This window comes from Astatotilapia calliptera, chromosome 15 (assembly GCF_900246225.1).
Source record: "Astatotilapia calliptera chromosome 15, fAstCal1.2, whole genome shotgun sequence".
Classification (NCBI taxonomy): Eukaryota; Metazoa; Chordata; class Actinopteri; order Cichliformes; family Cichlidae; genus Astatotilapia; species Astatotilapia calliptera.
Window position 1 is genome coordinate 3,755,030 of NC_039316.1, and position 23,926 is coordinate 3,778,955.

General features: G+C 37.3%; 4 protein-coding genes across 11 annotated transcripts in view; 3 read left to right on the forward strand and 1 right to left on the reverse strand.

Annotated features, from left to right (window-relative positions):
• LOC113037404 (MAM domain-containing glycosylphosphatidylinositol anchor protein 2) overlaps window positions 1–23,926 on the reverse strand; it is a 207,459-nt gene that overhangs the window by 135,955 nt on the left and 47,578 nt on the right. The window lies entirely within an intron of this gene.
• On the forward strand, window positions 1,888–3,771 carry LOC113037408 (low choriolytic enzyme-like). The gene is given in 4 exon segments (XM_026194437.1): window positions 1,888–2,836; window positions 3,134–3,213; window positions 3,216–3,308; window positions 3,387–3,771. Coding segments are annotated over 4 exon segments (345 nt in total). The 5' UTR covers window positions 1,888–2,750; the 3' UTR covers window positions 3,473–3,771.
• LOC113037406 (low choriolytic enzyme-like) lies at window positions 5,415–10,456 on the forward strand. Of its 2 annotated transcripts, XM_026194435.1 has the most exons (8): window positions 5,415–6,625; window positions 6,796–6,814; window positions 6,943–6,990; window positions 7,149–7,298; window positions 7,385–7,502; window positions 7,790–7,968; window positions 8,058–8,139; window positions 8,247–10,456. In XM_026194435.1, the coding sequence occupies exons 1-8, from the start codon at window positions 6,554–6,556 to the stop codon at window positions 8,380–8,382; spliced, it is 804 nt and encodes a 267-aa protein (XP_026050220.1). In that variant the 5' UTR covers window positions 5,415–6,553; the 3' UTR covers window positions 8,383–10,456. The 2 variants fall into 2 exon arrangements, with proteins under 2 accessions (XP_026050220.1, XP_026050221.1); XM_026194436.1 differs by lacking the exon at window positions 6,796–6,814 and having other exon boundaries at window positions 5,415–6,617; window positions 6,904–6,990.
• LOC113037405 (low choriolytic enzyme-like) lies at window positions 10,817–20,328 on the forward strand. 2 transcript variants are annotated; one of them, XM_026194433.1, is made up of 8 exons: window positions 10,817–11,972; window positions 12,143–12,161; window positions 12,281–12,328; window positions 12,437–12,586; window positions 12,673–12,790; window positions 13,542–13,720; window positions 13,810–13,891; window positions 13,999–20,328. In XM_026194433.1, exons 1-8 carry the CDS (start codon window positions 11,901–11,903, stop codon window positions 14,132–14,134), a joined length of 804 nt encoding a protein of 267 aa, XP_026050218.1. In that variant the 5' UTR covers window positions 10,817–11,900; the 3' UTR covers window positions 14,135–20,328. The 2 variants fall into 2 exon arrangements, with proteins under 2 accessions (XP_026050218.1, XP_026050219.1); XM_026194434.1 differs by lacking the exon at window positions 12,143–12,161 and having other exon boundaries at window positions 10,817–11,964; window positions 12,242–12,328.

Sequence of the window (23,926 nt, forward strand, 5' to 3'; positions counted from 1 at the left end):
ATGTCAGACATGAAATTAACCAGCCAGTGAGAAAACAACTAAAGAAATTAATTAGATATTTCAACACTTGCATGCAACAATACATAATGAGAGGGTTCACAGGTAATGCTCGACATGAATGCAGTATATAAAACAGTTAATTGTTATTTTGACAACCAGTGGTATTCAGAGCAAAAGGTGAAAGGAAGAAGAGTAAGCAGGGCACCTGTGTTGGGGTCAGGGAACCGACTGTAGGAGGAGAAGCAAGAGTGAGTAAGAGCCAGCAGAGCGGGCTAACATGTTTCATTTCAGAGGGCTATTATCACGGCAGAGGACTTCCTGGCACACACTCCCACTGAACACCAGTGTAGCAAGTCTAAATGTTAAGCACACTGTTTAATAGTCTATTACATAAATTGATATTGCTCATTGACTGTTGTCCTTGGCTGCCCACATAGTGTCAGAGGAAGAGACTCAGATGTACTATAGAGCAGAGAAGGGCTAGGCTATGTCATCACTGCTGTGTGGTGTTCAGGAACAAGGTCCCAGAAGTTCTCTTACAAATACGTTGAATTTGAAGTACACATAAACAGATGCCAGAGTTTGCAGCACCATTTCTCTCTAACACACACACAGTGTAATTTTTCCCCACTGATAATAAATGTCACATTATTGTGATGTACAGCACAGGACCACATCAGTGTTGGGCTTGGATATGTCATCACTGCTGTTTGGTGTTCAGGAACAAGGTGCCAGAAGTTCTCTTTTTGTCCACTTCTTCCATTTACTACTACACCTCCCAGAAATGATGAAGTCACAGTGAAATAAAAAACATATTCGAGCTATTATGTAGGGCTGCATCCATGGACTATTACCTTTGTCAATAAAATTGAAGAAAAAAAAAAAGAAGCTAATTTTAATTTCCTCCGGTCTAAATTGGAGTTCAGAATCTGTTTTGGAATAATATAAAATGTAAATCAAGAAAACACTTTTCTTACACTGGAGAAGCGAAATCAAGAGAATTGATTCATTTTTTCTTGACTGGCAATTGATTGCTCAGTCAAATAAGAGTTTCACTTCTATTCTGATGCTGTATATTGTACCAAAACCCATTAAAAGTTTATACAACTGCAACCCTCTCCAGGTAATGTCTTCTTTATTTGCATCAGACATTTGTTTTCTGTACAGCTGTATTTCATTCTTTTTATTTTCTCCCAAATTTAGAAAACACTAACTTGTCTCTAGTTAAGATGAAGGCTGTCTTGTGCTGTATATAAATCAGATTTATCCAACCACCTACCTCACCATTACAACAGTTTTACACCATCAATTAAAAATATGCTGATTCTAAAAAATGTATGGTAAGAACCATTGTTTTGGTTTATGATCTAAAGTTTTCAGTTTCAGTTTGAACATTTTGCACACGAGTTTGTTATTTTACATTTTTTAATCATATACAAAAACAAAAAAATTAGCGGCAAGTAACGTAAAAAAATAAAATGTTAGAATTTTAATAAAACCTGCTGCCTGCGACACACTTCTTGGATGGGCTGTACAATGAATCACACTCCAATATGTACCTTACCTTTTGATACAAAACTTCTGAAAACACTACCGGAGGTAGAACAGTACATATAACAGAGCAGCATAAACCTACAAGTGTTTTTCTCTATCCGCACCAACTGAAGAAGCAGAAAATCAACTGATTCACAACAACACAACAATTTTAAACACACATACTTCAGCCTTTAGTTCTCAGGTGTGTAAATGGTTTAAAAACTACTACTTGAAAGCAGTGCCAGAAAACTCTTTACACTGAATGTTTATAGCACAAGTTTAGAATGAGATTATCAGTGTGGAAGCAGTGGGCAAAGCTACACAGGACACACTAATCAGTTGTGTGCCTAAGGCAAAGCCTTTTGAACCCCTACCACTAATCTCTGTACACAGACACACCTGGACACTGGGCATATAAGCTCACCCCTGACTGGGTTTTAGCATCACTTCATTGGAAGACAAGTGAAGTCTCTCAATTGACACCTTCACCACTGGCACATCAAGACCAACATGGACCTTACAACAAGAGTTTCTCTTCTGCTGCTACTTCTGGGCCTCATCATGACCATGTAAGGAAATACTAACTAAAAACTAAACCTGCTTGTAAATGCTGTTTTTAATAGATGTCGCATCTCCCATAACATTGGCGCCTATCGTTATCTGTAACACAACATTATAAACGACTATCTATATTTTTATCTGTATTATTTTCACAGGCTCATGCTGGTCACAATGGTAAGTGACCAAATCTGGTTTTGCCTCGTTGTAGCTCCACATAACTAACTGTGTCACATTCTCACTTTTCTCATTGTAAAAACATGGCTGTAACCATCCTCAGGATGAACAATGGTGAGTATCCAATCATTATATTGGAGAAAAACAGCGCTTTCTTATTTTGTCAATTGCCTAAAAAGTCATTCTTTCGTGTATTTTTATAGGATCGACAGAGTTTCTGGTGGAAGGAGATATACTCCTCCTGAAAAACATGAAATGCCCAAATAAAAACTATTCCTGTTGATGGAATAGCCTGTTGATTCCCACATCTGGGAATGTTGACATCCCTTACGTTCTAAGTGATAAATATGGTGGGTTTAACTGTGATGCATGCCACAGCACATTAACATCATTTATCCAGTGAAACACTTACGTCACTGATTAAGTTATTCACAACTGTAGACGATGGTGAGAGTGAGAAGAAGACCATTTTAGAGGCCATGAAGGGCTTTGAAACAGCAACCTGTGTTTGTTTCATTCCACGCACAGCGGAGGGGGCATACCTAACCATTGAACCAAGATACGGGTAAGTTATTTACTGGACTACTATTTGATTGAAGGTCAAAGTTATACTATCTGGTTGAAGATAGGAATATTGTAGTTTCAGTCACATGTAAATAAATAGATTTTGTCTAAAAGTACTGCAAATTATAAACTATAACGCTTTAATTTTTCCAAGTACTACAGCAACCATGTAGTCTGTTAGAATATTCCTTATCACTAGCTAATAGTAAAGAAGCATTCACAGACTGGATGATAAGACAAATTTCACTGCCTTCTATACATTATTTTCTCTACTTTTGTTTACTGTTTACATTTTTAGCTGTTCCTCTTTGCTGGGTCGTATCGGAGAAATGCAGGTGGTGTCACTGCAGAGGTTTGGCTGCGTCCAGCATGGCATCACCCAGAGTTGCTGCATGCACTTGGTTTCTACCATGAACACACTCGAAGCGACCGCGACCAGTACATCAGAGTCAACTGGCAAAACATCATAAAAGGTAAAAATCTCAAATGATGATTGATTGAAATCGGATTCATTGCTTAATCTTTTCAATTTATTGGTGTTTCTTCTACAGATTATTACATTGACTTCTATAAGAAGGACTCTTACAATCTCAACACTAAATATGATTACTCCTTTGTCATGCACTATGGAAGGTAAGGCTCAACAAAAACACAATCTTAAGTCAAATGTATTAAATGTAAATCTCTTTCACAGAAATATATTCTAATTAATCGGGTTTTGCAATTCTTCCTAATTATAGGACTGCCTTCGGAATTACTCCACAGTCAGAAACATTAACTCCCACCCCCAAAAATTGTGATGATTTGTGAAATAACATTTTGAAGTTTCAGTTCTACCATGATGGTCATCAATTGGGGTGGGGGGGTGCACACTCAAAATTTATCTTATAAAACCTTATTTAAAAAATGATAGTGCTAATTAGTGCAAAGTAACATAAAAATAACATGTCACAATTTAACAAAAACTATGCCACCGAGAAATAAAATAAAGCTAAATATGATGCTGGAAAGAATTTACAGCTTTGGGTTTTCTGAAGGTTATTCTCCACCTAAGAAAACTGCAGATGTGTAAAAACAAAGAAAGAAAAGCAGATTTTTTTGTGGGCTCCACTAGGCTGACATCCAGCTGAATGAGATCTACCTCTTCTTGCAGTTGCAAAGCATTAGAAATAAAGCTCAACCGAATGGATGGGTCATACATCATTGAACATTACTCGTGCTGTGCTTTGACTCCAAAACTCAAATTGGATTACCTGTGCACCCACGCGGATCCTCCAAGTGGACAGGCACAGGCATGTAGCTGGCACATACACACCGAGACGCACGTGTTCAAAATGCTTCATGCAAACATTGTAAAATATACAAATACATTGAATTTGACGTACATGGAGTTCACACATAAAACAGAAGCTCGAGTTTGTAGCACTGTTTCTCTCTAACACACACACCGTGTAATTTTCCCTCACTGATAATAAATGCCACATTATTGTGATGTACAGCAGAGGACCACGTCATTTAAAGGTTGCTGTGATGGAATCTCTTCAAAAGCGCCAGTCCTGTCATGCAAAATCAGACCCTGAAACGGTTTATGGCGCCAGAAAGCTAGACAGTACCTCTTCTTTCCTGTAAACAACAGTCTGGAGGATGATGATCTATTAGTGAGGATTTAATAAATGTAAATACTCTTGCGCTAAACAATTCATTTCTGCATTCTGAGGTTTTAGAAAATAGTTTTTTTTGCTCATTGTAGTCTGATAAACAAGGCCCAGACTTCATGAGATAATCACTGTTGTGCCAGAAGAGCTTGATTAATGAATACAGGAAATTATAGCGAGTAATTGAAGAAATGATATTATTTGAAACAACACATTTTAACACAACAACCAGTTACAGCCAGAATAAAATAAAAAAGCAAATGTGCATTTTATTATGAAATGGACTGATGGAATGTGTAGCACTTAAGTTATTAGTGATCAACCTCATAGGGGGTTAAAACAAAAAGGAGCTTTGTTCTGATACCAGCAGTAAAATGAGCTGCTCTTTTGGCATAAATAGGGTGTTCTGTGTGGAAGGAAAAAAACTGCATCGTAGGTGGTTACAGCAATGTAGCTCCAAACTAAAGCAATAATCATCTGATTTCTGTTTCCTCAGCAAACAGAAATCAAGTAATAATCATGGTTTTTATTTCAAAATTACACTTGATTGCCTTTACTCAAAATTCATACAATTAATCTAAGAAATAGTGATATTAGAAGATGGTATAACCAAGATTTTTCTTGAAGTGTAAATAGAAGAACCTGAACCAGCAAATAAATGCTCATCCATGCATTGTCTTAACTGCTTTCTCAATTGGGGCATGATGGCTGTCACAGGCCAAAAGGTGGGGTATACTCTGGACAGATCACTTCTCACAGGGCTAACACAGAATGACAGACAACCATTCCCACTGATATTCTCAGCCATAGCCTTTTTAAATTCAATTCAACTCAATTCAACTATATTTATATTGCGCTAAATCACAAAAACATTGGCTGCTTTATATTGTAAGGTAAACAAAAATAAAGAGAAAAAAGAGAAAACCCCAACAATCACATGACCCCCTATGAGCAAGAGCACTGGTGAGAGTGGAAACAAAAAATCCCTTTTACCAGGAATAACATGGATATCTGCCATGACCGTTTGGGACAGGAATCACCAGGTGACATAACATGCATGCCTTTCAACTGTGGGAGGAACTCTTAATACCTGGCATTTAGGCACATGTAAGTGAGAACATGTAAACTTCACACAGAAAGGCCCAGCAAAGCCAACAGATGTAAACACAGGATCGTTTTGCCGGGAGGCTGCAATGCTCAACATTGCACCACTGTGCTGCCTACAAGACAAATATATATGTTTTCATAGAGCTCAACCTCCCACGGCTGATGTTACTAAGCATTCATGTCCAGTATATCTCTCCCTCTGCAGCATAAACAATGCACTTTTTACAGTTCTATATTCCCATTAACATTAACCAATCTGTCAAAAAGCGCACATTTTAGTCAAACTGATGTGTAATTACTGTTCTTAAAACTTACGAAAACATTTATCAAATCAGGGGTGTAACTGTCATACATTTATTATTATAAATTATTCTCTGGAATATATTATTGCTGCAAAAGAAGATAGAGATCAAAATGCAATTCAGCTTCTGTTGAAGGTGGTGAACAAGTACAGGTAAAGACTTTACCTGACTCACAGACGCTCTACTAGTAGCTCTACTTCTAAACACACACACCGCAGCCTGTTTGCAGCCAGGTTATTAAAGGTTTAAAAAACGTAAAGGCAGCGCCTTCAAAGTGTTTACATTGTATGAATCCACTGTTATATTTGTCATTTTTCAGATATTGCTTTGGGGCATAAACTTTGGGCTGTATTTTCCCAAGACAATCTCCTGCTGGTTAAAAAAGCCTTATGCTAAGCAAATCGACACCAGCCTGTGGTCACTATAATCCCCCCAGAATAAAATTATCAGTGTGGAAACAGTGGGAAATGCTGGACAGGGCAGCTATGTGTCTAAGGCAAAGCCTTCTGAACCCCTACCATTAATCTCTGTACACAGACACACCTGGACACCTTGCATATAAGCTCACACCTGACTGGGTTTTAGCATCACTTCGTTGGAAGACAAGTGAAGTTACTGAAGTGACACCTTGACGATCAGCATCTTTGGACCAAAATGGACCTGACAACAACAGTTTCTCTTCTTCTGCTGCTGCTTCTGGGCCTCTGTAATGCTCATCATGACCATGTAATTAATTAATTAAAAAGTAAAATTGCTTGTTAATACTGCATTTACCACATGATGCATCTCCCATAACATTGGTGATTATCTTTATCTGTAACGTTGCATTCAACACATTAAATACAACAACATTAATTACAATACAAGTGAAATTTGTTTCCATCTCCTGTTCACAGGATCATGCTGGTCAGAATGGTAAGTGAACAAATCTGGGTTAACAAATTTTGAGCTCTGTATAACTAACTGTGTCATATTGTCACTTTTCTCACTGTAACAACTACAACAACAACGTAGTATGACTTCTGATTTTCTTGCATTCATAGAGATCTCTGGGGAGGACATTACCACAACCATCCTCAGAATGAACAATGGTGAGCCTTTAGTCATTATATTACAAGGGGGGGGGGGGGGGGGGGGGGGAATACCTTTTCTCATTATCAGTGTCAAATTTCTATGTTGAGTAAAGTAACTTACTTTTTAGAGAAAAACAGCACTTGGTTGAAAAGTCATTCTATCATTATTTCAATAGGATCTACAGATTTTCTGGTGGAAGGAGACATACTCATTCCAAGAACCAGAAATGCTTTGAAGTGCGCAAATAAGCAATACTCCTGTCGATGGCCAAAGTCTCTCACATCTGGGACTGTTGACGTTCCTTACATTCTAAGTGATAAATATGGTGGGTTTAACTGTGGTGCATGTTACAGCACAAACATTCATCTAGTGAAACACTTACGTCACTGATTAAGTTATTCACAACTGTAGATAATGGTGAGAAGAAGACCATTTTAGATGCCATGAAGGGCTTTGAAACAGCAACCTGTGTTCGCTTCATTCCATGGACGTCAGAGACCGCGTACCTAAGTATTGAACCAAAATATGGGTAAGTTATTTACTACAGCACTACTTGAAACAAAATACACTGCATGGAAATCACAGAAAATGACTGCATATGCAGTGAAAAAACAAACAGTAAATAATTTATTTTCTTAAGTATGTTCATTTAAATAATTTGTGTAAAGGAGATGTTGTAAAGTTGAGAACAGTTTCATTTAACTATCAGATCAGATTTGGTCAAACTTTCACTCGATACATGTTAAACATCAGACTAATGTCAGCTGTCTTCCTCTGACGATCATCTCTGGCTTCTTGTACCGTTTACATTTTTAGCTGTTCCTCTTTGCTGGGTCGTGTTGGAGACAAGCAGGTGGTGTCACTGCAGAGGTTTGGCTGTGTCCAGCATGGTATCATCCAGCATGAGTTGCTGCATGCACTTGGTTTCTACCATGAACACACTCGAAGCGACCGCGACCAGTACATCAGAGTCAACTGGCAAAACATCATAAAATGTAAAACTCTCAAAGCCTCAATGATGACTAATTGAAATAAGACTGTTCTGTTGCTTTGTCTTTTTAATTTATTTGTCTTTCTCCCACAGATTTTTTCAACAATTTTGACAAGATGGACACCGATAATCTCAACACTAGATATGATTACTCCTCTGTCATGCACTATGGAAGGTAAGCCTGAACAAAAACACAATCTTAAGTCAAATGTACTAAGTGTAATTGTGTTGCACAGAAACAAATTCTGTTTAATCGCCTCTTGCAATTCTTCCTAATTATAGGACTGCGTTCGGAATTACTCCACAGTCAGAAACATTAACTCCCATCCCCGATCCCAACGTTCCCATCGGCCAGATTGTTGGCATGTCTGACATCGACATTCTCAGGGTCAACATACTTTACCAGTGCAAGAACTAAACAGGAAGAAAATATTAAAAGCATTATAATAAAGCATTGTGACATCTCCAGTTGTTTCTGAGTTTTGTGTTGTGATTGACATTCACATAATAAGAAAGGCTATTCCATATCACATATTGTTAAACTTGGTTGAATTTATTTTATTTTGCTAGTTTGACTTCTTATGGGAAATGAATAAAGCTAAATGTGATGCTGGAAAAGTCTTAAAGCTTACGTTTTCTAAAGGTTATTCTCTGCCAAGTGCAGATGTGTGAAGTAAAAGATCAAATTGGATTACCTGTGTACCCAGGTAGATCCCCCGAAGTGGACAGGCATTGATATCCAGGTGGCACATATACACAGAAAAGTACTTATATATGTTCAAAATGCTTCATGCAAACATTGGAAAATATACAAATACGTTGAATTTGAAGTACACATAAACAGATGCCAGAGTTTGCAGCACCATTTCTCTCTAACACACACAGTGTAATTTTTCCCCACTGATAATAAATGTCACATCATTGTGATGTACAGCACAGGACCACATCAGTGTTGGGCTTGGATATGTCATCACTGCTGTTTGGTGTTCAGGAACAAGGTGCCAGAAGTTCTCTTTTTGTCCACTTCTTCCATTTACTACTACACCTCCCAGAAATGATGAAGTCAAAGTGAAATAAAAAAAAAAATTGACTTATTATTTAGAGCTGGATCCATGGACTGTTGCATTTGTCAATAAACTGGAAGAAAAACATGTTTAAATTCCTCCGGTCTAAATTGGAGTTCAGAATCTGTTTTTGGAATAATGTAAAACCAAAATCAAGAAAACACTTTTCTTACACTGGAGAAGCGAAATCAAGAGAATTGATTCATTTTTTCTTGACTGGCAATTGATTGCTCAGTCAAATAAGAGTTTCACTTCTATTCTGATGCTGTATATTGTACCAAAACCTGTGTAAAACGTATACAAATGCAATCCTCTCCAGTTAATATGTAATGTGGCTTATTTAATTACATCAGACGTTTGCTTTCTGTACAGCTGCTTTTCATTCTTTTTATTTTCCTCAAAATTTAGAAAACACTGACTTGTCACTAGTTAAGATGAAGCTGTCCTGTGCTGTTTATAAATCAAACCTATTCAACCTGTTAACTATCTATTACTATAGAATTAACAGATTAATGAAAAATATGCTTGGTTTATTCAAATGCATGATGATAACCAATGTGTTGGTTTGGAAACTAACTTGAATTTTCACTTTTGCTGTTTTGGTCATCAGCTTCTTTTTTCTGTTTTGTTTTGTTTAGTCATCTAAGAAACCGGCAATTACCGGAAAGTAACCAAAAAATAAAATGCAAGAATTTCCCAGATTATATGTCTCAGACTTCTTGGATGGGCTGTACAATAAACCATGCACCAATACCTTTGTTACCTTTTGATATCAAAATTATGAAATTATATTTATTTTTATTTTTACTGTAGCTCCTATAATAGTGCCTGGAAATGCTGTTGATGAACAAAAAGAAGAAAACATTCATTTACCTAAGTTGAGTAAGTTGAATAAGCCATGTTCAAATATTTTCTCATGTTTTTGAACAAGTTTGTTTTCCTGATAACTGCAAGGTTTAAGCTAGTGATTCAGATTCAGCTGATGTGATGTCTAGCACTTACTAGCATGCAGCTACAACTGCCTGTGTTAGCTTCTCCCTATCAAATTGCAAACTTTAATAGAGCTTAAATGGGTGAGTTATGAATTGTTTGTTGCAGCCGAAGGCATTAGACATAAAGACCTGTGGTTCCGCTTTTGCTGGTATAACACTGGACATTTTGATGTATGATTCTATGGGAACTGATTTCTATTAGAGGCCTAACACACAGTGTAAGACAACCGTTCACACTGATATTCACACCCACATCCTGTTTAAAATTACCAAGTGGCCTCACATGCACACCTTTGGACTGTGGGAGGAAGTCTTCATACCTGGCATTTAGGCACAGGGATAATGTTTAAAGTTCACGCAGAGAGGCCCCAGCCACCCAACAGATTCAAACACAGGATCTTCTTGCTGTGAGACTACAGTGCTTACCACTGCACCACTGTGCTGCCCACAAAACAAATAAATATGTTTTCAGAGAGCTCAACTAACCACAGCGGATGTTACTCAGTATTCATCTACAGTAGAGGTGTCAAATATAAGGTACTGGACCAATAGTAAGCCCTCTGCCTTTGGAAAATGTGAAGAAGGACATAAACTTTGGGCTGTATTTTCCTAAATTTTACAGCTTGTCCTAATGATAAAGACCTCCCTTCTTATGGAGCAAAGTAATGAAGTAAAGTTCCGAAAAGGTCCTGTTTTTTTCACAGATGACAAAATAAATGTCTGGGTTTTTTGGGTTTTTTTTGCTTGTTTTGATTTGTTTTTTTGACAAAATAAATACATAAATTAAATAGGACCTTTTCTGGGAATTAACAAAAACATTCTGCTTTATGATGAAAGGACAATCTGGCCAATGAGCTACCAGGACTTTTTCTGTAATTTTACACTTTTGTTTCTTATGATTTTAGCCCAAAGACTCTGAAAACAGATTTCGTTCATTAACAACAGCAGCATTTGCTTATCATTAAGAAAAAAAAATGAAACTGCTTTTTGTTATATTAAAGTATCTTGAGGTTTAAATACGTTCTTTACACCGACAGAAAGATGAATTTCACTTGTCCCAATGTGAAATGAGTTTAACATCCCTAAGCTGCAGTACATCTCCCCCTCTACAAAAAAAAACAGCACACCTTTCACTGCACCATATTTCTATTAACATTATAATAGTGGTTCTATTTTCATGTTAATCTGTCAAAAGCTGCACATTTTAGTTGAACTGATCTCTAAATACTATTTTTAAAACTTACTAAAATATTTGTTTAAAACAGCGGTGCAACTATCATAAAAATTATTCTCTGGAATATATTTTTGCTGCAAAAGAAGATAGAGATCAAAACCCATTTCAGCTTCTGTTGAAGGTGGTGAACAACTACACAATCCTGACATCCCCTGACTCACAGACGCTCTTCAATTGTCTATGTAGTGCGACTTCTACACAAACATACCCCAGCCTGTTTGCAATCAGGTTATTAATGGTTTAAAAAAATACTACTTAAAGGCAACGCCTGCAAACTCTTTACATTGCATGATTCCACTGTTATATTTGTTATTTTTAAGATAATGCTTTGGGGCAGGGTCACATCTCCCAAGACAATCTCCTGCTGGTTAAAAAAGCCTTATGCTAAGCAAGTTGACACCAGCCTGTGGTCACTCTAATCCCCCCAGAATAAAATTATCAGTGTGGAAACAGTGGGAAATGCTGGACAGGGCAGCTATGTGTCTAAGGCAAAGCCTTCTGAACCCCTATCACTAATCTCGGTACACAGACACACCTGGACACCTTGCATATAAGTTCATCCCCGACTGGGTTTTAGCATCACTTCGTTGGAAGACAAGTGAAGTTCCTGAAGTGACACCTTGACGATCAGCATCTTTGGACCAAAATGGACCTGACAACAACAGTTTCTCTTCTTCTGCTGCTGCTTCTGGGCCTCTGTAATGCTCATCATGACCATGTAATTAATTAATTAAAAAGTAGAATTGCTTGTTAATACTGCATTTACCACATGATGCATCTCCCATAACATTGGTGATTATCTTTATCTGTAACGTAGCATTCAACACATTAAATACAACAACATTAATTACAATACAAGTGAAATTTGTTTCTATCTTCTGTTCACAGGATCATGCTGGTCAGAATGGTAAATGAACAAATCTTGGTTCATCTCTTTGCAGCTCTGTATAACTAACTGTGTCACATTGTCACTTTTCTCACTGTAACAACAAAGCTGTATGACTTCTGATTTTCTTGCATTCATAGAGATCTCTGGGGAGGACATTACCACAACCATCCTCAGAATGAACAATGGTGAGCCTTTAGTCATTATATTACAAGAGGGGGGGGGGGGGAATACCTTGTCTCATTATCAGTGTCAAATGATAGAATGAAAAGTCATTCTATCATTTATTTCAATAGGATCTACAGATTTTCTGGTGGAAGGAGACATACTCATTCCAAGAACCAGAAATGCTTTGAAGTGCGCAAATAAGCAATACTCCTGTCGATGGCCAAAGTCTCTCACATCTGGGACTGTTGACGTTCCTTACATTCTAAGTGATAAATATGGTGGGTTTAACTGTGGTGCATGTTACAGCACAAACATTCATCTAGTAAAACACTTACGTCACTGATTAAGTTATTCACAACTGTAGATAATGGTGAGAAGAAGACCATTTTAGATGCCATGAAGGGCTTTGAAACAGCAACCTGTGTTCGCTTCATTCCATGGACGTCAGAGACCGCGTACCTAAGTATTGAACCAAAATATGGGTAAGTTAGTTACTACAGCACTACTTGAAACAAAATACACTGCATGGAAATCACAGAAAATGACTGCATATGCAGTGAAATTGAAAAAACAAACAGTAAATAATTTATTTTTTTAAGTATGTTCATTTAAATAATTTGTGTAAAGGAGATGTTGTAAAGTTGGGAACAGTTTCATTACCAGATGAGAGTTCTCATACAGTCCCACACTTTGGCTTGTTAAGCAATAAAACCATCTGGTTGAGGTTAGCAATCACTGTGGTTTCAGCTAAATAAAAATAGATACACTGTGTCTAAATTTAGGATAAATTACTGTTCTTACATCAGACTTGAAACTTTACATAAATAATCCCTTCATTTTTACAGCTACTGCATAATGCATATTGGTAGAAGAAACAAATATTGTGAACATTTATGGCAATTCTAAACATAACTTTGTAGTATTAGCTATTTGCCAATATGTTGTATCAGCATTTGTAACAAAAGTAAGGAAGAGGCACAAACCAGCCGATCCGTGCAGAGTCAGGCACAGCGTAAAAGAGTAATATACAATTTGGTGTAACACTAAAAACTTTAAAAACAATTTTAAACTGTATTGCCATGTTTGTCAAACAGTGGAAAGTTACTTTTTCAGTTCAACTTTTTTTTCCTTAGTTGTTCAAACTTTCACTCGATACATGTTAAACATCAGACTAATGTCAGCTGTCTTCCTCTGACGATCATCTCTGGCTTCTTGTACTGTTTACATTTTTAGCTGTTCCTCTTTGCTGGGTCGTGTTGGAGACAAGCAGGTGGTGTCACTGCAGAGGTTTGGCTGTGTCCAGCATGGTATCATCCAGCATGAGTTGCTGCATGCACTTGGTTTCTACCATGAACACACTCGAAGCGACCGCGACCAGTACATCAGAGTCAACTGGCAAAACATCATAAAATGTAAAACTCTCAAAGCCTCAATGATGACTAATTGAAATAAGACTGTTCTGATGCTTGGTCTTTTTAATTTATTTGTCTTTCTCCCACAGATTTTTTCAACAATTTTGACAAGATGGACACCGATAATCTCAACACTAGATATGATTATTCCTCTGTCATGCACTATGGAAGGTAAGCCTGAACAAAAACACAATCTGAAGTCAAATGTACTAAGTGTAATTGTGTTGCACAGAAACAAATTCTGTTTAATCGCCTCTTGCAATTCTTCCTAATTATAGGACTGCCTTCGGAATTACTCCACAGTCAGAAACATTAACTCCCATCCCCGATCCCAATGTTCCCATCGGCCAGATTGTTGGCATGTCTGACATCGACATTCTCAGGGTCAACATACTTTACCAGTGCAAGAAGTAAACAGGAAGAAAATATTAAAAGCATTATAATAAAGCATTGTGACATCTCCAGTTGTTTCTGAGTTTTCTGTTGTGATTGACATTCACATAATAAGAAAGGCTATTCCATATGAATTCAACCATATTTTTAAACTTTCCTGCCTTCATTCATTTTCATTTATTTCTTTTTGGTAGTTTTACCTTTTATGGAAGATAAATCAATAAATCCTCAGACAATTTTTTTCATCATATATGAATTATGCCTGGAAAGAAAGGTCCTTACCATGCATAATTCTCCATTACAAGTGGTATCATAACCTAAATTAGCAATATTCAGCCACCACATGTCATCCAGACTTACTGTATAAACAATATAAATGCAAACTGGTAGAGCGTCTCAGGACACACTTTGAATGAACTATTAATTCTGAAAGCTAGTAGATAATCAGAACTTATCTTTCTAAAGAAGAAGTCATACTGACTTGTTCTACCAGTGCCGTCTACGGCATCTGCTATAAGATATTAACAGTTTACTCCCACTAACACAGGTGTAACTCATAAATATACATTTTTTGATTCTGTTCTGTTCAATGTGTCACAGTTAACTCAGTGTGAGCATGTATAATACCACAGCCCCAGGCCACAAATGAAAAAAGAAAAAATAACGAACCTGGCTCACTTAGCAATGACAGCCAAAACGAACATATGCTTCATAATAGGGCTGTACAATAATCACATTTTAATCTCAATCATAAATTTCACTTATGAAACAAAATGCAAAAGCAGTCCCACACCACCTGATGATGATGTTCCTTACCATCGCTAACAGCAATATGACGAATGCACAAAGGCCAAGAAACACAGTCAAGTGTTTGATAACGTCAGTCCTCCAGCATCAACTCAGACGTCGATAAAACTAAGCCTGCACAGCACCTCAGCATATCAGACCAGCTCACAGAGATGGACCAAAATCACCATTTGGCCAAAGATATATTTCCATTAAAAATGTTGAGTAATGAAGGCTTCAGGAAAAAACAGGAAAAAACCCTATGCTATCCCCTTGTGATATTTTTTCAAAGTAAAATTACCTGCATTATATGCAAAATATAGCACAGAAGCGAACCAGAGAGGGATCTCCCAGCTGTTGAGTACCTTGCTATGAACTTTTATTATTCATTATAACCATTTTGGCCATAATCATGCATTATCCTTTTTCACACAAAAGAAGCAAGGTTGCAGGTTGAATCAACTTTAGGCAAGTATTTCAAACTGAGGCCACAGACTGACACGCCATTATTTTCCACAGACTCTGTTTCAGTTTGTGGAGGTAGCAGTGTCCAAACTAAACAGTACTGTTCACAAGCTGCTCATTTGCAAATAAGTTAATTGCTTAGTGTGTGACAAATAAATGACGGAGTGACAAAAACAGCTGACTGTCCAATCCCACTAAACATTGGAGGTCAGATAAACATGCAGATCATCTCTATATTGGGTCCGTGGGTCCACGACCAATTCTATGAAACATCCAGACTAGGTCCACAATTTGGACATCAATATGATGGTCAACATTTTCACTTTTGACTGGGTAATTTTTTTGGACGTCATGCGGATGTCTATGACAGGTGCAGGGAATTTACATGATTAATAAGTGTAATTTTTTTAATTTACAAATATCAAGATTGTTTTTTCAACATGATACATATGAATATTGATTATTTATAAACAAACACAATTTAATATGTGTTATGCAGATTATCCACCAAATCTCCAGAGTAAAAAAAAGCAAGAGGAAAGCAAGGGTGACTAGAATTTCAAAATAAGAGCATGTGGAGTCCAGTAGAATATTCTCAGGAGAGAATCTCAGCTCAATATGTTGTCATTTTTCTCAGGTTGATGAAAAGTAAAAAAAAAATAAAATAAAATAAAAATAAAATAATGACTGCTGCAACTAGTCAACAACATAATAATATTTGGGGAGCCCTCCAAAGTATATTTTTCACTAATCATCATGAGTAGTACACCAGTAATAAAAGACTGCAGGTCAAATTATCTTGAATGTATCAACAAAGATAACTTTGTAAATGAAAATAAATATTTACATTAATTTACAAACAACTTTGTATGTGCAATAAAATTCTGTTAACAAAATAACTTAATTTTTTTCCCTGAGTGTATCTTCTCATATTTTTAGTGCCATTTACTAAGGAAATAAAGTAGGGAAACAGTGGCAAAAAACAAAGAAATGAATTTAATTAGATACAAAAAAGACTGACAGGTAAATATGTGGCAATATCTTCATAATTGAGTTCATTTCCATTTTGGTTCATAGTAATTAAGTTTGGGATTTGCACATTTGCGAAGACCTTGTTTTATCTGAGTGAATCAGTACTGCAGTACACGCAGCAAGCCAAAATTCACAAGCTGACTCTCTGTGGAAAGGCACAGATGTGGTAGTACACAAGATAAACCCCTCTCCTTCTACTCCCTAACCCTGCAGAGAATTTTTTTTTCCACTTGGCCACATCCCACGCTTTTGGATGTGTTTTGTTCACCCTTTGAAATTTTATGCAGTGTTATTCTTCTGTATTCACCCCAGTGAAAGAGAGCAGCGTTGGGCGAGAAACGCATATCAGAGGAGTTTTGGAGTGAGATAAAGAAGGAGAATGCCTGGGAGAGAGAACAGATTCCTGTTAAGCAAATTCTTCTCCTCCCATGATGTATGAATGCGCTAACAATCACAAGAGCGCTGCATGTATTTCTCCAGCGTCCTGGCTTAAATGCAGCTAAAGAAGGCCATGGCACTGGCAGTGCTCTGAGAAAGCCATGCAAATCTGAATACTTGAGATGGACACAGGTCCTTTAATGTTTCATAAAGCAGTTTCAGTTCATATCAATCGTTCTGCCCATAAAATATTAAAAATCTACTTGTTTATTGAAATATTTAACATGCTGGCTCTGTTCAGACTCCAAGAAACTCAGAGATTTTTTTTCCAGCCAGCTATAAATTAAAATTTTCCTGCAATGCCTGACTAAAATAAGATTACAGATGAGCCCACGATCCCATGACTAAAGCATAAACAGGCCAAAATACAGTGTGGTTAAAAATCATTCAATCAAAACATTCAATGAAAATGAGAGGGAGCTTTCTCAACTGCGAAGCATAAATCAAAACATATCGAAGGGAATATTTCTATCTTTCCTTAGACTGTTCGCACATTTCCCTCTTGGTTTTTATGCTACCAGAGACAGCCATTTGAAGCAAGCCTAATCTACATACCAAACATTTAGTTATACTGACTGTTATCTGATAACAGCTACAAAGAATTGTCTGTAAGGCTTTCACTGATGCTCTTTGACCATACTATAAAGGGCAGTGTGTATGTGACCAGCAGGGTCTCCTGCAGGATGTCTATTCTAATAAGAGCAGGCCAAGCGGAGCCAAATGCAGCCTGATCTGTGATGTCACTGGTAATACACTGGCAGGCCATAACCGCTGGCTGGATGAATGGCTCTTACCACCACATTATTAACACAGATCAGTGTACCTGCCTCTCTTCAAACACGATAAGCCTCAGCACACAGCTCTCCTCAGTTCGCTGCATGAGCTGCCTAATGTCCACCAACAGGAAATTAAAATGTTTGCTCTGACTCGTGCTACCATCCTGGCCAGTCTGACCTTTAAGGCTATTTTAAAATGTTCAAAAATTTTCAACAAGTCAGGCTTTCGACCTGTCTGGAGGAGAGAAAGGGATTTTGCACTCTGGGTTTCAATTTGTGCAAGTCTGTCCAAAAACTATATTCAGATGTCCTTAGATATGTTGAAAAAATCTGTGGTTTCTCTACAGCAAACCCTCTTTCCATAATGACCATGAGGAGATCCCTTTCTCCAGCAGATCCAATCTAAGAGATAACATACAAATTGACATCTAATGGCAAGAATAATAAAATATAGATAAACTCTTCATCTTTGAGACAAACTGGATCAAAAGACACAACTGCATATAAAATCTCTGTCTCTTTGTCTGCAAACTCTTCCAATCTAAGCAAATCAAACTTGGCACACAGATACATCCTGGGTCCCTGAAGGTTCTTATCTGTATCACATTTTAAAAATCATTGTATCATTTTAATTTCATAACAATAACATCAAATTCATATCCATAAAACATGAATTAGGCATGATATATTATATCATCATTTGGTTACCTCATAGCCACCTACCAAAATTGTCCATTTGTAGAGTTTATGCCCCTAAAGCACCTTATAAAAGCATTCTATCACTTTAATATAACATCATGTTATAATATATTATGATGTCATGATATAATATGACACAATGTGGCCAAGCAATCACCTAAAAATCACAGACCAAACAATCCTGTAGTATTGGCATGCACTTAAATTCAGGCTCCTTTAAAGAGTGTCGTTACTTCTGATGTGTGTTACATAGACACAAGTCATAGATTGATAGGTGTCATAGAAAAAAGTGCTCCTCGTTATAAAAAAAATGGCAGAAACCAAAGATTTTTGAACATTTTCTCACTTGAATACAAATTCACATTAGAGAGGGATTTCTTTATAGCCACTCTGGTGAAAGGAATCTCAGCTAAATTTAAATTGTAGCTAGTATTGCTGCATTGTGTTTTAAAATATCTGAAAACAAATGTGAACTTTAATACAGGCTATGCATTGATCTTACAAAATAACCTTGAGTAGCTTTTCTTTTTTTCAAACATAATTAAATAGCTGAAACAAACAAACAGAAAAACCAGAGACTGTTGTTTGTGCAGTGGATTTGATTTTGGAACATAAGAGAGAGATGAAAGCAACACTCACAAAAACAAGTAAATTTAGTTAGAGATGCGGTCAACTGGCATACAAAGTCTGAGAGTCTTTCTTGTTGCCCTGCAGGGCCCAGTGGAGACGATTAGTGGGCTGAGAGATGGAGGCAAACTCTAACGTGTGCTATTGTTTAGGCTTTCATGAAGTTTCATTTAGCTCCTATTTAACAGATGCGAAGAGCCTGAGGCGCCACGTTGAAACATCTAAGGCTCATACATATAGAGCACACTGACGACTAACTGTCTGATGCCACTACACTCTGAGGTCTAATTAATATTTCATGCATTATTTTCTCTGGCACAGAGATCATGGCTGACATTACTTTAATTAAAAAAGTACAGGCAATATAAATGCATATGATCTTTACAGGTCATGTGGAAAAAGAGGAATGTTGTTTTTAAAAAAAAGTACCCTTTGTAAATGTGTAAATCAGACTGAGGCATTAGTCTACAATCCCTTTGAGCTGTGTTCGCATAGCTGCACCGCATCTTTGTTTGTCAACACTGACGAATTGCAGCTGTCGAAAATGATGCGGTCCCATTAGTGACGGAATCCAAGCTGAGACGGAGCCAGACAGAAAGCCGCTGTGGGGACAAGATGATAACAAGGTACTCATTGGAGATGTGAGGGATGGTGCTTGCGCATCACTCTCTGTGTTTGCCTGATGAGACCGGGGCAAAGGAGGAGGAGGAGATGGAGGGGTTACGATAAAGTGAGAGCAAGGGAAGCGTGGAGAATGAGAAAGAGAGCGAAAAGTTAAGGAAGAAAAAGGATGGGTGGGAGATAACGTGACGAATTGGGGGGGCAACAAAGGCAATAGAGTGGTGGGGACAGTAATCAAAGACGTGAATGGGGCGAGTGAGATGACCACAGACAGACAGCAAAGAAGCGATACAACAACTAGCTTGTGCCATGAGAGATTGACAGGTTTATTCACAAGGAGTTACTGATCTCTCATCCTAGGGACCATATTACCTCTATGTTTAGACGCATAATAACTGCAGCAAAGGGAGTTGCTTCATTCAGTAAAACACTCAAATGCAGCAGGCATGATGTCATGCCACTGTATTAAGCCACCTTTCAATTTAACTATCTCTAAAATCTTAACGTATTAAATGTAGAGCACGCCATCCAGCAACAGCTGATTATTAATTTTTTAGGCTTTCGCCAGAGGAAACACTGTGTAACAGCTTACTGCTCAGCTGCTAACACCGAAACATGAGTTAAAAAGCACTGTCGCAATGCAATATCCACACCATCTGCTACAGATTAGCTAAATACTGCTAAACAATGCAACCTCGTTATCAGTTTTAAAAGCTATTTGGACAAAACACAAGGCCGAGCTTGCACTCCAACACGTTGATAAAGAATGAATTAAAATTTTATATCACTGCTTTCCAAGTTTGAACTCTGCTACTATTCAAATTCTGGAGCTCAATGCATAAAGGAACTAGGCAGCCAAATTGCATATAGAGTAGGATCAGGTAAAAGGTAACCGCAATATGACCGCATACAATACAGGATGAATGAACGGTCACACAGACATAAAGGAGGAAATCCAACCATGCCACACTTCTTGGAATGAACATTGTGCCTCTTAAAGGTGGCCAGTTTAATTTTCCTGCAAACAAACAAAAGCTATGTTTACACATTCAGGAGTAGTCACTGTAATCCACTGAATGCATTCTCGAGTGCTCACAAATGTGTTAACGGTATTTCTTTCCACGGTAAAGCCAATTTGTTTATAGCCATATTTAGTTGCTACTAGTCTTCTTCATCCCTCTCTTTGCTGCTGCACTGCTGCATATTTTGGCTTGTTGATAGGCTGAGTAATCTGAAACCACTGGAAAAAAAAGTGTGCGCACATGGGTGATACACTTTTTCATGTGTCTTTAAGACTTCTCTGAGGTACTGAAGACAGTTTGCATCAGTAATGCCAATTTTTAGAACTCTATCCCAATTGCAAACCATATTTTGAAACTTAACAACTTCCAAATGTATTACAGTAGTATTGAGAGGAACTACTTCAGTACCAAGGACAGCGCCACTGTCTGTTTTCCATTTATGATTTGTGAACAATTTAGATTCTGCCTAGGTGTCCTGGCCAATATTGTTTGGTAGTTTGTTAGTTTTGAATGAAATCAGTACTGAAGCTCAGCTGTACTTGGAAAGACAGTACATACACCAAAGTTTCTATGTCACTCACAAAACCCAACCAGCCTTGTTACTGAAAGGATGGAAGTTTGTATTGTATAATTATTACAATAGCTATACAATAACAATGTTGAATTGTGCCCCATATATGTGGCAGTTATTACTATTACTATGAATTTGAAATTGTGAGCAGTGGAGAAGGTGACAGCTTCCGATCCCCATGAAGTCTTCCAAGGCCATTCGCTCCATGTTATTTTAACAGAACTTCCCTTCCTTTCACAGGTAAGACTACAGGACTTGCTATTTCAGCTAATTAGACGCCAGTCTTTTTGTCCTTGGTGGACTTGCCAATAATTCCAGCTGAATTGCGATTGTCCAACAGCTGTTAATTACATTTTGCCACTTTTTTGAGGAATTTTCCTAATTAAGTTTTTGGTTACATATCCCAAATCCCTTTTAGCCAGTAAATTGGATCATAATTTGTAATCAAACTATATTTTAATCATAGCACATTTTTACAGTGCAGACTAAAAATCAAATGAGACTGGCAAATAGACAATAATGAGATGACAAAATTACGACGCAATCCCCAGAAGCCTAGAATCCAATTCCCAAAGGTACGACATTTATGTCTTGTAAGTGTTGAATACTTCAAGAATGTTAGCGCTCCCAGATATAGACAATAAGGGGAAATTATGTTCCTTTTTTTATCTAAATGTTTCTTTTTTCTTTGTTTACAGCATAATGTTCCTAGGAGGACATATTGTCCCTGCAGAGATTTGCTGCGCATTTAAGATATTTATAACTTAGTATACTTGTATATTTCCCAATTAAAGCTGTAATTAATGCAGCCATGTTGTGCCCCCAGGGAAAAATGTGAAACTTCGAGGATGACAAACAAAGCAAGGATCAAACTCCTAGCGCACACACCCAGACTTCCCAAACCTCCAAAACCTGGCACAAAAGGTCAAAAGTTTCTGATTGTGCTTTGAAAATGTTATTTCTATGAAATTCACTTTGATGGTATGTTTGTGGGCTCTGTGCTGTGCTGATTGTGTTTCTCCACACATCCTTTTGCCCCCAATGTACTTCCATCATATCGCCGCAGACAATTGGAAAATGTAATTTCTTCTCGTTGAATGAATGGGTTGGAGAGCACATGAACGTCCACTCGGGCGATGTATGTCTCTTTCTTGGAGCAAAGCACGCTGTCCACACGGACATGCTAAATCAGCAGAAAGGTCAAACAGTGTGGAGTAGAGAGGGAGGCCTTTAAGAACATCTTGTCTGTTTCTTTGTCCAGTCAGGGCTTTTGGGAACTATAGGCAATTGAAGCAATAACATTGTCACAGACAGGGGAAATAAGGTTTTTGTCCTGCTGTGTGAACAGTGCCTGGTACTTGGTTCCAGCATTTGAAAGCAAACTTGATTCACATCCTGCTTTACCATAAAAGTGTACATCTCTATTTGGTGAAATGTGCAAGTACGGTGGCCCTCCACTAATAGTGTAATGTATTACAAAAGTAAAGTTATCACTATTCTAGGAAATACTCTGATTTTCACCTGCAGGTTATATTACACTGATGTACTGCAGGTATCGACTACCAGCCAAGACCTAAATAAAGGATGATGGCCAAGGGTATTCTTTCAATGCTGAAAGCATTGTCATTACATTTTAAATATTATTCACTTTAAACTGATTTAAGTACTTTATTATTTTCTATATTTTATTTATACCTTGGGGTTGCCAAGATACTTTTTCAAGAATCTTCAATTTAATAGTGATCCCCACAATCCCCACATGGAAAATGACAAAAAATAAGAGATATCTTTAAAAAAAAAGATTAAAACAATACGTGCAACATTATAAATAACAACAACACTATTTTTTAAGTTCACCGATGTATTGCAAAAAAACAAAAAAGAGAGCAATATTTTAGGGTTACAATTCTCATGGCTTTTCACTGTTGATTAAGTATAGTTGGTATTGTAGTCTTTTGTTGTTTCTGTCTAGTTGTCCATAGGCTTTTCTCAATTCAGTATTAGACTTAAGAGAAATCTAATGTTTTTAGACGCAAAAGATTGTGTTACTTAACAATTAACACTATCTATTAAAACTACAGATGGGAAAAACTACCAGTTGCTAGCTCGGACAGCTGTTTTATTATTAGCTATAGCTGCTAGCCGTTATCTCTTTGATAACAGGTAAGGCAGGTTAAAGTGGCTACTGGGTAAACACTAATAGCTAATGTTAATGCTAATGTTATGGAAACTGTTTAATGCTGTTTTATCAAAATTCCTCATAAAAACGTTGTCCAGTGTTGTGAACTTTACCTAATTCAGATGCTAGTCCTTTGAGAAGCTGTGTGCCTGCTTGTCTGCAAGTATTGCACAAAGTTATTGGATGTGATACTGTTAGAAGCAAGTATCTAATAGGATACTGATTTGTAATACTGATTAGTATCTGAATATTGAGCATTTTTTGTAAGCCTATCTTTTACTATATTTTTTGATCTGTTGATTTCACTCTGCTAAGCACTCCGACTCCCCCAATTTAGTCAATATGCCATACAAATCAAGCAGCCTTACCCTATTTTGAGTTTGTCTCAGTCGGTGATGTAAAGAACACTGTCGCCTGTTATGAGCGTTTTGCCAACAGGAAAAATACAAAATCGAATTTGATCTAATTTGAAACATCTGCCAATGCAGTACAGGTGCAGTGGTGGGAAAAAGGTTTCTAAGCAGAACACTGCATTTTAAACAAGATGATGAATAATATTTACTGCACCTGTCAGTGTTTGCAAATGAAAGTAATACA